The 17,548-nt window shown below is 50.1% G+C and overlaps 1 protein-coding gene, 1 long non-coding RNA gene and 1 pseudogene across 2 annotated transcripts; 1 reads left to right on the forward strand and 2 right to left on the reverse strand.

The window, feature by feature from the left end:
- Positions 1–712: 712 nt before the first annotated feature.
- LOC122241324 lies at positions 713–4,742 on the forward strand. The gene is made up of 3 exons (XR_006221397.1): positions 713–1,059; positions 2,444–2,699; positions 3,729–4,742. It is a non-coding gene; the product is annotated as an uncharacterized LOC122241324 (long non-coding RNA).
- Positions 4,743–5,792: 1,050 nt separating this feature from the next.
- IFI6 (interferon alpha inducible protein 6) lies at positions 5,793–9,818 on the reverse strand. Its single transcript, XM_042997060.1, has 5 exons — positions 9,714–9,818; positions 8,480–8,575; positions 8,052–8,138; positions 7,823–7,972; positions 5,793–6,015 (listed from the first exon to the last, which is right to left on the reverse strand). Exons 2-5 carry the CDS (start codon positions 8,547–8,549, stop codon positions 5,900–5,902), a joined length of 423 nt encoding a protein of 140 aa, XP_042852994.1. The 5' UTR covers positions 8,550–8,575; positions 9,714–9,818; the 3' UTR covers positions 5,793–5,899.
- A 5,853-nt stretch (positions 9,819–15,671) lies between these two features.
- On the reverse strand, positions 15,672–16,117 carry LOC102959767 (annotated as a pseudogene).
- Between the last annotated feature and the right edge of the window lie 1,431 nt (positions 16,118–17,548).

Raw genomic sequence — 17,548 nt, forward strand, 5'->3', positions numbered from 1 at the left:
AGGAAGCTAGTACCTGCAAAGCACCTAGTATGTGCCAGTCCGGTGCTAGGCACCGCATACACCACATCACTGACTGCAAGTACAGCTTCATTTTGCAGATGAGCAGACTGAGGTGCAGATGGCACGACTCTTGTGCCAGGTCATGCAGAGCTAGGGCTGGAAACCTCGTCGTGCAGCACTTTCGGGTCTGCGTTTAAGGGGGAGGGGGGGAGGGGGGGCGTGTCCAGGAGAGTGAGAGGACGGCGGGGCTGTGTTTCTGGGACTTTCCTCTCTGAGGTCTGAGGCCTGAAATAGTTGCGCTCCAGTGGGCGCCCCTAGGCTTGGCCACTCTATCTGCCCCGCCCGCTGCGGGGAGCGGTCTAGACACAGATCCCCTCTCCCCGCATAATGGCGCGAGCCTCGCCAAACGCTCGGAGCGACGTGAACGGGCCCCGGGGTACCCCGGCGCGCTGAAGCTGGCGCCGCTGCTGCGACGCAGCCTTGTGGCCGTCTACGGGGACGCTTCGGCTCACTCCTCCGCCTTCCTGCGCTCCCAGCGCAGCTACTCCCGACGGCAGCGGCGCAGAGTGTGGCTGCCGCCGCCCCGCGCCAACCAATCAGGAAGCAGAGGCGTACTCCGGGCACGCCTCCCCTATGACGTCACGCAACCGCCCAGGAAGCCCCGCCCGGTGGCCTTACCTGGGAAAGGTCTTGGGAGAGGGCAGTGGTTGTAGGCTCTCGAAGGGTGAAAATAACCGCCATGTGAATCGCACACATTATACCTGCCCTGAGAAATACAGTCAGGGTAAACAGTTTCCTAATTTTAAAATGTGCTTATTCCCTGAATCGCTCTTCAACCACCCATCCGTCCGTCTGTCCATCCATCTGGACCATCCACTCAACCATAGCTACTGGGCACCTCCTGAGTGCCAGGAGCTGAGCTGGGTGCTGGTGATAAATAACGAGGAACCTTGTGCTTGTGTTCACGGAGCTCGGAGGCTAGTGAAGAAGTCTGACAGTAACAAATGCTTATACCAATCATGCTTTTATTACAATCGTGATCCATTCTAGGAACATAAGGTACAGGCTGCTGGGATAACGGAGTGTTTAATTTAGATTGGGGGCTCGGGTCTCTGGAGAAGTTACGTTCGAACTGACTCCTGAAGCAACAAAAGTGTTCCAGGCAGAGGGAAGAGCTTGTGGAAAGGCATTGAGGTTGGCAGGCACTTAGAGGGTTCTGGAAAGGAAAAAGAGGTCGGCATGGCTGGAAAAGAGTTGGGGGAGGGAAAGCGAGGTGAGATAAGACTCTGGAGCTTTGGAGGAACAGATGATTCCAGACCTTGAAGACCAGAGTAAGGGAGTAGAATTGTATTTTAAGTGTGTTGGGCTTAAAGCTGGAAGGGGTGGGGGGTGGGGGGGTGTCACTTTGTCTTGCTTTAAGATCTTCCTTGCTCTGTGTGGATAATAGACAAGAGTGGACACTGGGAGACCCATTAGGAAGACCTTGTAGGTGTCCTCTAGGCCTGAACTAGATGATGAGAGGGGGGCCATGTGGGTGGAGAGTCGTGAACAGACTCAAGAAATAATTAGGAGATAGGATCTACAGGCTGCCTGGTTGCTGGATTGAGTGCAGGCAGATGGGTGGGACCAAGGAAGATTAAGATTAAGTACCTTCATTGGACAATTATTTATACAGTCTTCTCTGGGTGCCAAGTACTGTTCTAGAGAGACTGTCGAGATTCAAATCCTGCCCCTGCCACTTGCTAGCTGTTTATTTTAGGGAAGTCATTTAACCTCTCTCTGCCTTGATTTCTTCATTTATAAAATGTGGATTCTAATAACACCCCAGAGGATTGTAGTCAGGATTAAATGAGTTATAAATGTAAAACCTTGGATCTGGAGGTCTGGGACTGGGCTCTGGGGCTCGGTACTTGGACTTGGGGCTGAGTGCTTGGGCCTGCTTCTTGGAGTAATCAAGCCTCCATTTCTTTACTGGCCTTATACAAATGAACCTGCCCCTAACTTGACTCTCTTCTCAGTGGCTTCATAGCACATGATAAGGGTGTGACCCTACCTGTCTGCACTGTTTGCTCCACGGAGACCTCAGAAGGAAGGGAAATAGAAGGCTGCTCTGAGCCTCTTCATGGACCCTTTCTGGGGCCCCTATTTTTTTCTGCCTGAGCCAGGAAGCCCACACTCCCTTATCTTCTGCCCCTCCCCCACAGCCATCTGCTTAAAGGAAGTGGCTCTTTAGTTCTTCACAGGAAACCACAGGCCTCCTCTGCTTCAGCTCCCTCCAGCTACCGCTGACCCAGGCCCTTTGCTGGCCCAGGCCCCCTTCAAGGCTGAGTCCAGAGATGCCCTGTACCTGGCATCGTTCTCTGCTACCCAGTCAAGGAGACTGTTCTTTTCATTTCCTTGTGTGGACTGTTCTTTTCGTTTCCTTTCAATCTCTGTGGCCCAGGTCTGGAAGCACAGGCTGTAGACCTGGAGGTGAGACCTGACTGTAGAGGGTCCTGAATGCTGTGCTCGGGAGTTTGGAGATCCCAGCCTTGGAGGACTAAGGGCCTGCAAGGGAGAGGAGAAGCAGGCCCTGCAGGGATCCTCAGGACTGACCATTCCCGTGAGCTTCAGGAGCTCCTTCTGTAAAGCAGGGACAACGTCTGACTCGCTTTGGTCTTCAGCATCCATGGTGCCGTCCGCCCCAGGGAGAGCTGTTGGTAATTGGGGAGCGGCTCAAGGATGATGCGGGCAGAGGGAGATTCAGGGTAGGACTGCACTGCCACCTGGTGGCCATAGCCGCACATAGCACCATGGGATGGTAGGAGGTCGGCTCTTGGAGTGAGGGGACTTTCCAGGGTACCGACCGGGCCAGGAAAGCCCTTAACGAATAAAAGAAATCCCTACGGATTTTATTAAAGAGAAAGACGCCTCCAACTTGAGCGCTTGGGAAAGACATTCTAGGTCCAGATGAGAGTCTCACTGCTCCCCTCCTCCATTTCACAGACTATGACACTGAGGCCCAGAGAGAAATGATGAGGACAGAGGACCTCAATGTTGTTTTCCATAAAGTCAGCCACGCAGATGGGATCTATTTTTGGACTTGCCTCAGGGTGTGGTCCCAGAGTGAGGATCTGCCCTGCTGGTTTCTAGTCACCCTCATTTGTGACCAAACATGGCATCCTCAACACCATCACCCACCTTAGTCACCAAAGTTGGCACCACAAGGTGGCTTTTGGCAGCTTCTAAAAATAAAATCCACTCTCAGAGGGCCTGGATCAGACAGGACCGAGAGGATTCCGAAGCATGTGCTTCAGACTCAGCAGTTTTAGACCAGGAAGGACCTCAGAGATCATAATATCTGAGCCCCCTTATTTTAAAAGCAAGGAAGCTAAGACTCAGAGAGGGCAAGTAAGCTGCCGGAGGCGCCCCCACCCTGTTGCTGGGCCGGGACTCAGCTTTTTGTCTCTCTGAAGGCCATTGCCAAGGAGGGGTCTGAAAGTGCATTAGCATCTCCTGACTTGCTGCCATTAACGAATTCGGGTTTGTGTCCATCATTCTGCCTCACACATTGTAGACGGGATGATCGTGGTCCGTGATGGCTAACAAGGGCCAGGATGGGTGAAAGGAGACAGGGGCAAGGAGGTGGTGACAGGGAGGGAGAAGGAGTCCATGGATACTTTGGGGGGGCTCCTAGTTTGTGCACTGTGGGCTCCAAGGAGGTAGGAACTGGGTCTCTTTCACCACAGTGTTCTCAGCAGCTGGCACAGTGCCTGATACAGACTGAGTGCCCAGGAAATGCCCGCAGAATGAAAGCAAGGAGTTATCCTGCACAGACCCATGGGATCTTGTGGTAAGAAGAGTGTCCCCTTAGAGATGGGTAATTTTCAGTGTCATTCAGCCTGAGAAGTGCTGAGGCCTCAAATCTGAAATCCTGGGGGCAGAGCTGTCTCTCTCTGGCCTTGACGCTGTTCACGGCAATAAGATGCCAAGGGAATAATTGTGTGTGTGTGTGTGTGTGTGTGTGTGTGTGTGCTCCTGGGGGCAGGGCGCCAACCTTGGGAGAAAGGAAGAACAGGGTCTGTGAGTTCCAGAAAGTAAACCCTGACCCCAAAGTCACATGACCTAGTTCCTGGTTGTTATTTGGCTATTTCCTCTCTGCTTTCTGCTCTAATCTTGCAAAGGAAGAAACTGAGTCGCACGATGTGACGGAACTCGTGTTAGGTCTGTAGGACTCCAGAGGGCATTCCTAGCTACTATGCTCCACTGCCTTATGTGAAAACCCCAGCCTCATCTATGCCGGGAAATGCTGAGTAAAAGGTTAGGGGCCTGTGTTTACTCAGACCACAGTGTTAAAAGGGGGTCAGGCCCCTCATCCCCAGGCCTACATGGGAGTGACAGTGAGTATTATCAAGGGTCCCCAAGGGAAAGAACAAGAGGTCCCCATGAGATCTGGTGAGGGTGATGGGACAGACAGGCAGATGGAAGGACTGACCTCAGGTTCAATTCTACCCACATCTATTAGCACCTATACGAGGCCTGTCCCAGGCACTGGGGAGAAGAGACAAATTAGAGACAGCACTCTCCCCGAAAGTGTTGAGGGACACACATTCATGTCTCTGGGATATCAACCTTCTAGACAAACTGGGGTGCAGGCTTCAGTAGAGTGTGATGCTCGAGACCCCGCCTTCCTCTGTAGGCAGAAGTCTGCTGTCTACCCGTCTGTGGATGGCCCCAGCCGAGGCGGGACTCTGCAGAGGTCCTATGGTAAGTATCAGGGGACCCAGCCCAGCTTTCGCTCTGGGACACAAACCACGGAGAGTGTGTGTGGAGCAGCTGGTGCCTCTACTACCTGTGTGCCTTTTCCACGAGCAGTGCTTCTCGGGGCCTGGGGCAAGCCAGCGGGGGCAGACAATTGCCATCTGCCCAGATGGCATTAGATCTGGGGGCAGGAGCAGGCAGGAGGGGACCTCTTCCCCGCCCACCCACACACATTGCTAATTGAAGACGAATTTCTGGGTTATTAGTGGGGGAGGCCTGAGGATAGCCTACGTGGCCCTTTTGTGACAAGATGTCGTGGTTCGCACGTGACCGCTTCCCAGGGATGTGGACCTCCCAGGGAGGCCAGTCTGGCATAAACCAGAACCAGGGCTGGGACCCTTCTGTCCTCACTGCCACTTGATTTCGAGGGCCTCTTTGGCCTCCCCCTACCTGGGTCCAGGCACCCAGGTTCCCCTGGACAGGACTCCCTAACTTCAGATCTCCCCCCTAGGTCTGGTCTGGCCTTCCTTTCCCACCCGGAGGGTGTAAAGCCTCTGTATGCCAACTGTCCACTTTATCCCACTTTATCGTGGAGGGAAGGAGACCTTGCCGAGGTCCCTCGAAAAGCTGCTGTCACACACTTCCCCAAGGCAAAGGTCTGGCCTATATTCTCCACCTAGCGCTTCTTCAGAGAATGGAGACCCAGCTTCTCCATCTCTGCCTCGTCAGAAAAGTAGCTGGAAGCTTCTCCCACTGAGAACAGACTGAGCTCTGCCTCCCCAGGCACCCTGTGAAATTGAGCCCGAGTGTTCACGCTGTGGCAGGAGGCTCGGCTGGGAAGGAATCCCAGAGGAGGGGATGTCTGAGCTGGGTTACGAGCTTCAGAAGGACATTCTAGGCGGAGAGAACAGCATGTGCTGAGGCCCAGAGACAAAGCCACCTGGTGGCGTTCCGGGAGCTGCGGTTGGCTTGAGGGGAGAAAGGGGTTTGGAGGTGTGCGGATGAGGCAAATTGGAGCCAGATCTTGTTGGGAGACTCACAGAACGACAGAGTGTTTTCTGACAGGATTTTATTCTGCTTTTTCCACTTAGGTCATTGATGAGCGTGACAGAAAGCTCTCGACTACAATTGGAAGGGAGGGTTTTCTGGGAGCCTCCGCCTACTCCTCCTCCTCCACTTCCTTCTCCTTCTCCCGGCTGTTTTCAAGGTGTTTGTGGACAGTGTAGCCCAGAAAGGCACCGATCTTGCCCATGAGGGCACTGCCACCACTAGCCCCTATAAAGCAAATATAGTCAGGTCACTTGGGGCCCAGGCACGAGGCCTGGGAATCCAAAGGTCTGGAAATCATTAGTTAAGCCCAACCTCTTTATTTCCAGTTAGAGAAACAGAGGCCCCGAGAGGGGACAGGAGTTCTGCAAAGTGAATCCTATTTCCCCCTTGACTTGCCGTCTCCAATCAGAGACGTGTTCCATAGAAGAAGAATACACAGGGGTGCCTGGGTGGCTCAGTCGGTTAAGCATCCACTCCTGGCTCAGGCCACGATCTCACGGTTCGTGAGTTCGAGCCCTCATTGGGCTCTCTGCTGTCAGTGCAGAGCCGGCTTCAGATCCTCTGCCTCCCTCTCTCTCCACCCCTCCCCTGCTCATGCTGTAGCCCAAAAATAAATAAAAACGTTTAAAAACTAAAAATTAAAAAAAAAAGAAAGAAAAATACACAGATAACAGCTCATCTTTTCACGTCTGTGGTGAACACACAGTGTTATTAATAATGCTAATAACAGCCGCCTTTGTGGAGACCTCCCTGTGGGGGCTGGGGGTTCACAAGTAAGAGATTTCATCGTGGTCACAACCCTGTGATGTGCATGAGTGCGAGAGTCTTACAGCACCTGACTGTTCCTAGCCTTGCCCCGACCCTACCTCCCACTGTTGGGGTGTGGCTTCCCTTCTGCCCCCTCTGAGAAGGGCTCTATTCTTCCGGGCTGGTTCTCTGAGCTTTTGTCATCCAGAATTGAGAGCAGATGGAAGGTTCAGGAAGGCAGAGGGGAGTCTGTCAGGGGCAACTTTTCTCCAAGATTTTGAGCCCTCAGAGAGAGAGAGAGAGAGAGAGATGGAAGGAAGCAATGAAAAAGAAAGGAGTGGAGGAGAGAAAGAGAGAAGTAAATGCACATTTTTTTTAATTAAAAAAATTTTTTTGATGATCTCTATACCCAACGTGAGCCTCAAACTCACGACCCGAGACCAAGAGTCTCATGATCCCTTGACTGAGCCAGCCAGGCACCCCAATGCACGTTCTTTTAGAAGGGTCATTCTGAACTCTAGCTTTTCCTTTCATGGTGTTCAGGAAATACAATTCAAGACCAGGGCTGGTATGAGATTGAGTTGAGTGGGTCACTCCACCTTTCTTTCCTCTTTTCTTTTCTTTTTTTTTTTAATGTTTATTTATTTTTAAAAGAGAGAGAGAGATTGAGCATGAGCAGGAGAGGAGCAGAAAGACAGGGAGACACAGAATCCGAAGCAGGCTCCAGGCTCTGAGCTGTCAGGACAGAGCCCCACAGGGGCGACTGGAACCAACTAATGGTCAGATGGTGACCTGAGCGGAAGCCCCACACTTAACCGACTGAGCCACCCAGGTGCCCCTAAGATTTATTTTATTTTTAGGTAATCTCTACACCCAGTGTGGGGCTGGAACTCACAACCCCCGATCAAAGAGATGCATATCCACCGACCGCGTCCGGCCAGGCGCCCCTCTCTGTCACCTCTCTTTGCCACTCTGGCTAAGTTTGAGCAGATTCGTAAAATGTTACATTGAGGATGGTCATCCCTGTTAACAGATGAGGAAACTGAGGCTTGTTGTGATCTGGCCAAAGCATCAGTGAGGCACCCCGCTTTGGTGGCTAAGAGCGAGGAGTCCGACTAGGTTCGAATCCTGGCTTTGGTGCCAACTGACGGGGAGCATTTGAGTAAATTACGTAATCCCTCGTTGCCTCGGTTTCCCCACTGCATGACGGAGATTGTAAGGACACCCGGCTCATGGAGTCACCTGGCCCTGGCATCCCCGCCCGCGGGCCCGGTCGCCCACTCACCGAGGCTCTGCAGCACGGCCACCAGCCCCCCCGCGGGCACACCGCCCCCGTTCGCCACCGCGGAGCAGCTCATCAACCAGGCGGCCACAGAGTTGGCGGCGATGCCCGCGCTCGTGAAGCCCAGAACGGGCAGCCCCGCGGCCAGGAGCCCTGGAGGAAGGGGAGGCGGTGAGGGAGCGCCCGCAGCCGGGGCCCCCACCTTCCGGAGCTTTCCGCCCTCTGGACCCACCTCCTCCGACAGCCATGTAGGTCAGGGCGCCCCAGACCCCGGAGCCGCCGTCCTCCGAGCGCTCTTCTTTTGCCTGTCTTCTTTTGCCTATAGGGAGGGGACAAAGTGGAATGCGGAGCAGGGTTCCCTGTACTGTGCCTGGTGCTCAGCACCACCCCCATCCTTCCATTTCGGGGAGCCTCGCCGAAGGGAAGAGACTTCATCCAAGGCGCCGTGCCTGGCACATAACTGGCACTGAGCACACTTGGGTGGAATGGAGGAATTGATACGTAAGGAGTCGAACCTGGGACTCTGGCTACAGTGACCTGGAGCTGTCCACTGTCATAGCCCTTCTCGTCCCGGAGCCAGGGTTCCTGAAAGTCTACGCCGGGCTTCCGAAACTCTCGGTGTGTTTATCTCCCAGCCCTCCCTGGCGCCAGGATGCTTACCTGCCTCCACCCCGCCGCAGGCGAAGAGTAGCAGGTGGCACAAGAAGAGCGATACCGCCTTCCGCCGCATGGTGGCGCCGCGCGCAGGCTTTGTCACTGGCCCAGAGAAGGGGATGGGGAGATGAGTCTCCAGAGTCCTTTTGGACCCGCGTGGTTGTTTTCCCTTTCTATTCGTGGAGGAGTCCATAAAAAGCAGCAACGTGCTCTGGACTGAGCCCAGGACCCCCCTGAGGAGCCGCGGGCTTTCGGTTTCCTCGTGGCAACAACAGCCACGCAGCAAATAGTTGCCGCCTAGACAAGCACTCAAGACTGTCGAGTTCAAACCTCATGCTCTTTCCATCGTAGCACAGAATAGGAAAAGGCGTATGCCCCCAAACTCACCTCCAGTGTGATCTTTGTCCGTTCAGTGCCTTTTCCTTGAATTAAAAACAACCTCCCATATAGTGAGGACTTCCCACTTTATGGCACGAGGTCAATTATCCCCGTAAGAATCCCTTGAAATACATGCCATTGTTCTCAACCATGTGTTATAGATAAGGAAGTTGAAACCGGGTGAAGTTAAGTAACATTCCTAAGTCTGACCAGCTAGGAAGTGGCAGTCAGGATTCAAACCCACACTTGACTAATGCCCAAACCCACACTTTTTAAAAATGTTTATTTTTGAGAAAAAGGGGAGGGAAGGGGCAGACAGAGGGAGACAGGATGGCAAGGAGGCTCTGCGTTGACAGCCGAGAGCCTAACGCAGGGCTCGAACTCACTAACCTGAGCCGAAGTCTGAGTTTAACTGACTGAGCCACCCAAGTGCCCCCCCAAACCCACGCTTTTAACAACCACTCCAGATACCTTCATCTGCCCTCAAAGATAAACTCACTGTCACATTAGATCCTGCGTTAAAGGGGTTTCAGACACAGTCCAGTCCTTTGGGCAGGCAAGGTAGCTTGATCTCCATTTTACAGATGACAAGTTAAAGCCCAAAGAAGTGAAGTGTCAGGGTTAAGGCCGTAGACTGTTGCCTTGGTGCCTATAACCTAAGTCTGGGGTTTGGCACCCCAACCCCCTAAAAGCCCCAACCCACCTCCTCAGACCAGTCTTAGCCCAGGGCACTACAAGGGACCCAGGGGTATAGCCTCCCTGAAGAATGGGTATCGTGGCTCTCGGGGCATAAGGCTCACAGGCAGACAGCCTGGCAGAGGCTTGGCAGCTGACATCCATACTTCCTGGCTTTCAGGTTTACCTTGGAGGAGGGGAGAGGAGGAATCTTCCTTCCCGGAGCCTGATGGTAGATGGGAACAGCAGTGAGGTTATAGCTCTGGGGCTGAAGGCTGGCTTTTTATAATCACATTTGGACTGCCTCCTCTCCTCCCCAGGCAACCAACCAATCCTTGTCAGACTTTCCATTTCCTGCACTCATTCTGTAGTTTCTTTTCTCTTTTCCTCCAGCTCTGCTCAGTGACAGAATCTCTACCGTATCCATTAACAGAAACATGTAATTCAAGCCAGGGATTTTCTGAATAGCTGAGAGTATTCAAAGCAGATCATGCTAGAGCGGAATCCATGGTCCTGCTGGGCTTAGTGAAGCCGGAACACCAGCTCCTCTTGGGGCGCAGAAGCCTTTCACAATTCAATTCAATTCAATTCAATTCATAATTATGCCTACCATTTATTGGGAACTTTCTGCATGCCGGGGCCTGTGTAAAAGGCTCTATATACGTGATCTTTTTCCTATGCCACAACAGTCCTGTGAAGTATCTATTGTTTATAATCCTCATTCTGCAGAGGAAGAGATTAAAGCTTGTGGAAATGAAATCACTCGATTCCGTGTATTCTTTGAACCTTTGGTTAGTAATGCCTGTAGAAGCACTATGGGTAAGAAATGCAACCTATGGTTGGAGTACATAACAATTCTAAAATTTTTTTTAACGTTTTATTTATTTTTGAGAGACAGAGACAGAGCATGAGCTGGGAAGGGGACAGAGAGAGAGGGGGAGTCACAGATTCCAAAGCAGGCTCCAGGCACAGAACCATCAGCACAGAGCCGTCAGCACAGAGCCGTCAGCACAGAGCCCGACGCAGGGCTCGAACCCAGGAACCATGAGATCATGACCTAAGCTGAAGTCAGCCACCCAACCGACTGAGCCACCCAGGCGCTCCAAGTACATAACAGTTCTAGTAAGAATGAATCATTGCCTTCTCCAAAGTGGAACGGGTCGGGGTGCTGATATAACTGACCTGCCACCAGATGGCTAGCTGTTCTCCCTGACTTTTGTTGCTATACTGCTCCCTACCGTTGGCTATTTGTTGGTAGTTGCTAGATTAACTTCGCTGAGAGGGAGCCCGAGTTGGAGGGTCCAATCATAACCTCCATCTTTGCCACCATGGCCATTCTTTTATGAGTCTTTTGCAAAGCAATAGAGCTGCTAAATTTAGAGACTGGCTGACATCCACAATACGGGACATATGACCATCTGGCTGGACGGCCTCCTTTGCAGTAGATGGTCTCTGGTGAGCATCAGTATGAGACACAAAGATCTGCATGCCTCGTGCCTGCTCGTATGAGTCCATCTGTATGCCCCTTACCCAGACCTGTTTTCCTTCGAAATTCTAATCTTGCTTTTTCCATGCTCTTGACCAACTAGCTAAGCCATTTGCCACTTGTTAGGAATTAGTGTCTGTCTGCACCTCAGTCCACCTCTTCCTCCATACAAAAGGGGGACTACAGAGTATGCTGCTCATAGTTTGGCCCCTGAGAGGATTTACCACCGTCCAAGGCTACCCCGAATGGGGCTGTAACAGAGTAGTCCATTCCCAGCTGGTGCTAAAATATCATACTGACCTCTCTGTGAAATGGGTTTGACTTCTTTCCTCTTTAAAAAAAATTTTTTTTAAATGTTTTATTTACTTTTAAGACAGAGAGAGACAGAACACGAGTGGGACTGGGGCAGAGAGAGAGGGAGACACAGAGTCTGAAGCAGGCTCCAGGCTCTGAGCTGTGAGCACAGAGCCCGACGCGGGGCTGGAACTCAGGAACTATGAGATCATGACCTGAGCTGAAGTTGGACGTTTAACCAATTGAGCCACTCAGGCGCCCCTTTCCTCTTTTTTTTTTTTTTATTAAAAAATTTTTTTTTAAGGTTTATTCATTTATCTAGAGAGAGAGAGAGAGAGAGAGGGAGCGTAAACGGGGGGAGGGGCAGAGAGAGAGAGAGGGAGAGAGAGAGAATCCCAAGCAGGCTCTGAGCTGCACAGAGCCCTATGTGGGGCTTGAACTCACATATTGTGAGATCATGACCTGAGCTGAAACCAGGAGTCAGGCGCTCAACCAACTGAGCCACCCAGGCGCCCGACTTCTTTCCTCTTTTATAAATTGGTTGCAGGGAACCCTTCATGAGACCATAGGTATGGGTTAAAAGAGAGGTGTCAGATCAACAGAGTTAGATGCCATGGGAGTCTGAGCTGTTTATTCATTTGATTTACTTGTGTCTTCTGAACCCTATGAGCCCAGCCCTGAATTTACCACCTTCATCATATTGGATTGCTGCTCTGCCTGTCTGATAACATCTAGCTGAAGACATACAGCTACCCGGCATCCAGAGATCACATTGGGGCCCAGTGACACATCAGGACCTTTTTGTTCATTATGTTAACTAACTTGGATGTAAATTACCAAAAAAAAAGTAAATAATAGAAAAAGTGGGGGAGGGGCGCCTGGGTGGCTTAGTCGGTTAAGGGTCCAACTTCGGCTCAGGTCATGATCTCATGGTTCGGTTTGTGAATTCGAGCCCTGTGTCAGGCTCTGTTCTGACAGCTCAGAGCCTGGAACCTGCTTTGGATTCTGTGTCTCCCTCTCTCTCTGCCCCTCACCCATCATGGTCTGTCTCTTTCTCTCTCTCAAAAATAAATATTAAAAAAAGTGGGGGGAAAATGGACCTTTTTGTTCAAATGGACCATGGTGAGTAGTATGTCCTTACTCCAGAATCTCAGGAGTCCTCACTGCAGCTCCCCTTTTTGAACTCCCATAAACTCCCTATGGAAACGTTTTCTACCACAGGCGCCTCCAGCCACATTGTATCTGCAGGGTCATGTAATCCACTGGATTTAAGCTAAACTCCATCTACCACCTGGCCTCTCTCCCTTCCTACTCTAGCCAGAAAGCTATGTTGGTGCTTTGTGTCTCCTAGTTTCTGTGTCAGCGCAGACTCCGTGTCTTTAACGATCTTTGAAAATTGTGAACATTCTTCTTTTCCTAACGCACAATCACCCCGGCAAGTGGAAGCAGATCCCTTTGAGGAAGGATTGGAGGAACATTTACTATATGTAACTATGGTATGACTCACTTCAGAGTTGTTCCTTAATGGGGCAAGGCCTCTCCTATAGTCAAGGGGTTCTGATTCTGTGAACTTAGATCTAGGATCTGGATGAGGGACTGTGATTTTCCATTGTGGAATTAATGTCAGTCTTCTGCTTATCAGGTTTTGATTGCTCTCGATTTTATTTTTACTATTCCTTTTTTTTTTTTTTTTAGAGAGAGAGAGAGCACAAGCAGGGGAGGGGGGTAGAGAGAGAAGGAGAGAGAAAATCTTAAGAAGTTTCATGCTTAGGAGGGAGCCAGATGCAGGGTTCAAGCCCATGACCCCGGGACCATGACCTGAACCGGTTAAGAGTCGCATGCTCAACCTGAATGAGCCATCCAGGCGCCCCAGCTCTTGATTTTTTTTTTAATTAATTTATTTATTTTGAGAGAGAGAGAGTGCACACATCAGGGAAAGGCAGAGAGAGGGAGAGAGAGAATCCCAAGCAGGCTCTGCACTGTGAGTATAGAGCCCAACGTGGGACTTGATCTCACAAATCACGAGATCATGACCTGAGCTGAAATCAAGAGCTGGACACGTAACCAGGTGAGCCATCTAGGCTCCCCAGCTCTTGATTTTTTTTTTTTAATGAAAAATTGACATCTCTCTGGCTCAGTCGGTAGAGCATGCAACTCTTGATCTTGGGGTTGTAAGTTCAAGCCCCATGTTGGATGTAGAGATTACTTAAAAATTAGATATAAATAGAAAGATAGATAGATACTGAGAATTACCCAGTCTGTAGAGATTACTTAAAAATAAAATCGAAGGAGGGGTGCCTGGGTGTCTCAGTCAGTTAAAGCATCTGACTTTGGCTCGGGTCATGATCTCACGGTTTGTGAGTTCAAGCTCCATATCAGGCTCTGCACTGACCTTGCAGAGCCTGCGTGGGATTGTCTCTCTTTCCCTCTCTCTGTCCCTCCCCTGCTCTCTCTCTCTCCAATAAACAAACAAACAAACAAACAAACAAATAAACTTAAAAAAATAAAATCGAAAGGGGGCACATGGGTGGCTCAGTTGGTTGAGTGCCCAACTTCAGCTCAGGTCACGATCTCATGGCTTATGAGTTGGCTTATGAGTTCGAGCCCCACATTGGGCTTGCTGCTGTCAGTGCAGAGTCTACTTTGGATCCTCTGTCCCTCTCTCTCTGCCCCTCCCCCGCTTGTGCTCTCTCAAAAATAAACATGTAGGGGCGCCTGGGTGGCTTGGTCGGTTAAGCGTCCGACTTCGGCTCAGGTCATGATCTCACGGTCCGTGAGTTCGAGCCCCACGTCGGGCTCTGTGCTGACAGCTCAGAGCCTGGAGCCTGCTTCACATTCTGTGTCTCCCTCTCTCTCTGCCCCTCCCCTGTTCATGCTCTGTCTCTCTCTGTCTCAAAAATAAATAAACGTTAAAAAAAATTAAAAAAAAAAAAAATAAACATGTAAACAAAACAAATAAATAAACAAAACAAAATAGAAGGGCGCCTGGGTGGCTCAGTCAGTTGAGTATCTGACTCTTGATTTCAGCTCAGGTCATGATCCCAGGGTTGTGGGATCGAGCCCTGTGTCCAGCTCCATGCTGAGCATGGAGCCTGCTTGAGATTCTTTCCTCTCTGCCTCTCCCCTACTTTCTCTCTCTCTCTCAAAAAATAAAACAAAATCATATATATGTATGTGTATACACATATGTGTGTGTGTGTGTGTGTGTGTGTGTGTGTGTGTGTGTAGAGAGAGAGAGGGTTACCCAGTCTGCGGTCCATCCATCCATCCCTCCCCATAGTCAATTTGCCATAGGTCCCTGCGGATCAGAGCACCCTCATTGTTGCTTTGAGCTTGCTGCCCATGATAGAAATCATATTGACCTGGCCTTGGATGCTACATTTGGCATTCTGGAATCCCAACATGACTATTGATATTAGGGATCCCAGTTCCACGGCATCATCTCCTACGCTTCTTCTCAGCCTACTGAAGACAGACACCACTGAGCTAGAGATGCTGCTGTCCCCTTTCTCAGTGAACCCCTTATCGCCTTAGTAAAAAGAGTGTCCTCTTGGCCCTTCTAGAGAACATAGTCAGGTGCTGAGCTCTTAGATCTTTCATTCCCACCTCCTTGAAATTTCTTTCTTTCTTTTTTTTTAAGTTTTATTTGTCTAAGTAATCTCTACATCCAATGTAGGGCTTGAACTCATGCTCAAGAGTAGCATGCTCTTCTGACTGAGCCAGCCAGGCACCCCTCTCCCTGAACTTTCTGACCTCTTCTTAAGCAATCTACCATGGAAGTCCTGGCATCTTGACCTCATTTGTTGTAAGCCATCATCCTGCTTTACAGAACAATCCTTGCAAAGTATTAAACCATATTTCAATTATTTCTTGCTGAATAACAACCCCCCCCAAAAAAAACTTTAAAGACGTAGAACAACAGCAATTTATCATTTCTCACAATTCTGCAATCTGGGTTAGGCTTAGTTGGGTGTCCATATGCTTCATGTGGTGTTTGCAGGTGTTTGTGGGAGAAGAAATATCCAAGGTGTCCTTTTCACTTACACAAATAGCACTTCAACTGGAATGGATGGAACACCCAGGGACTGGCCAGTTATCTCTCTTAATATGGTGTCTCCACATGGCTGGCTTGTACTCCCTCACAGTATGAGGGTCTCGGTGTGGTTGGACTTCTTACATACGTGGTAGCTGGCTTCTAAGAGGGAGGAAATGGGAACTGTTGATCTTCTTAAACCTTAGGTCTGGAACGAGAACAGTGTCACTTCTACCATATTCTCTCTCTCTCTCTCTCTCTCTCGCTCTCTCTCTCTCTCTCTCTTTGAAAAGCACTTGTTAGTATTTAATGAACCTCCTTCTGTTGTGGCTTTAAGTTCCCAGGACACAGGTGCCCTCCACACCTTTAATCTTCTCCTTGGCTCTTCTACTGAAGAATTTGGCCTTCACGAAGACGGGCTGTTTGGGGAGCTTGCCCTTTCCCAAAACTTTGTAGTAGCCCGATCGCACCACATCGATGCGAGGACCAGCTCCTGTCTTGTTTTTGGCAGACATGGGTATGTCTGCTCAAGGACCAAGGTCCACAGTTTATCAAGATTGACAGTTGGGCAGAAGCTCTGGTTCTTCTCTAAGTGGTGATGCCTCCTACCAACTTTTCCAAAGTAGCCTGGGTGATATTTGTCAAGGCTGATCCTGTCATGATGCATGCCACCAGCATGACCCTGGCCTCCTGGGTGTTTCTGGTGCTTGCCGATGTGGCCATGGCCATGGCTCACATGGCCCCCAAGTTTCCGGGTCTTCCTCAGTCTGGATGGCATATTGGCAGCCCAGACGAAAGAGCTGCCATATTCTGTTAGTTAAGGCAGGTTACAAGGCCAATCCAAGTTCAAGGAGAAGAGGAAAACAGACTCCGTCTCTTGATGTGAGGAGTGGCGTGTATATAGAGGAAGGGAAGGAACTGATAGTGACCATCTTTGGAAACTATCTACCAGAGACCAGGTCTAGCTATCCTTGCAAGATTATTGAAGGCTGAGGGGCACCTGGTTGGCTCAGTTGGTGGAACATGTAACTCTTCAACTCACCCTTACGGGTTTAAGCCCCACATTGGTTGTAGAGATTACTTCAAAATAAAATCTTTAAAAAATATATTGAAGCCTGAGTTACGGGACAGTGGTCCATGATGATGTGTTCCTTACTAGCCAGTCTTCTATTCTGCCATGCTGCCCCTCACTGCCATGTCCAAAACCCCCAAGATCTCTCCTACATATATTAGCTAGGTCTTTCGATTCCTCTGATGTGTAGCTTATTTTTCCCAGGTCTGGACTTAAGTTTTCCCACTCAGGATTTGCCAGGAACTGACCCTAGTTATTTGAGGAGGTAATGGGAGCAGGTTTTGAGGAGAATAAGTGTCATCTTATGAGGTACCTGCTTCATGTGAAGTTATTGCATAGTCTCAAGGAAAGGGGAAATTGTTCTTCCTTGGAAAGAGGGCAGGGGTGGCTCTCCCACCCAGGAAAACTCAGGAGAATTTATGAGATAAAGGCTCTTAGATTTGTCTACTCTAATGTCCCTATCCAGGGTCTCAGGGTCCTACTCTTTCCTTGTCAGGACCTTGACTCTGACATAGGAGGTGGGCTAAAGTTGCACATTTAGACTTCTTTGCAACCATGCCACTTATCACCTGCCTAATCCTGGATGTAGTTTTCTACCTACTCTTTCCTGCACCACAAGAGAAAGCTTTCATAACTGTGATGCCCACTGAAAGCCAAGGTTAGTACCACTGCACGTGCTACCAGCAATGAGATCCCTACTGCCTTCACATAAGTGAGAAGAACCACCACAGACTCACACTCTGAAGGCCTTTTTTCTAGGACCTCTTCCGGTACTAAATGTCAGCCTATGTTCCCTAGAAAATGAATTGAAGCCTGAATTGAAGGTTGTATGCTAATGCTTTCTTGGGAGTTGCAATCCCCAAAGCCAGGGGAAAGGAGAAGTGAAACGGAGAAGGAAGGAAAGAAATACAAGCTGGCGCATCACTTAGCTGGCCAGGGTCCCACAAAAATCAAAGCCAGTTGTTCAGTCACTTGGGATCTCTTCAAAGAGGTCACACAGAGCCACCATGTCTTAGAATAGTCCATAAGAAGGAAGGATAGGGAGGAATTCACCTCTCAGCAATTTTTCATTTTTCATTGTCTAGTCTCATGGTCATGAACAGGGTCCTAACAGTCTGAGCTTTGGAATCGTGTGAA

This window comes from Panthera tigris, chromosome C1, assembly GCF_018350195.1.
Source record: "Panthera tigris isolate Pti1 chromosome C1, P.tigris_Pti1_mat1.1, whole genome shotgun sequence".
Classification (NCBI taxonomy): Eukaryota; Metazoa; Chordata; class Mammalia; order Carnivora; family Felidae; genus Panthera; species Panthera tigris.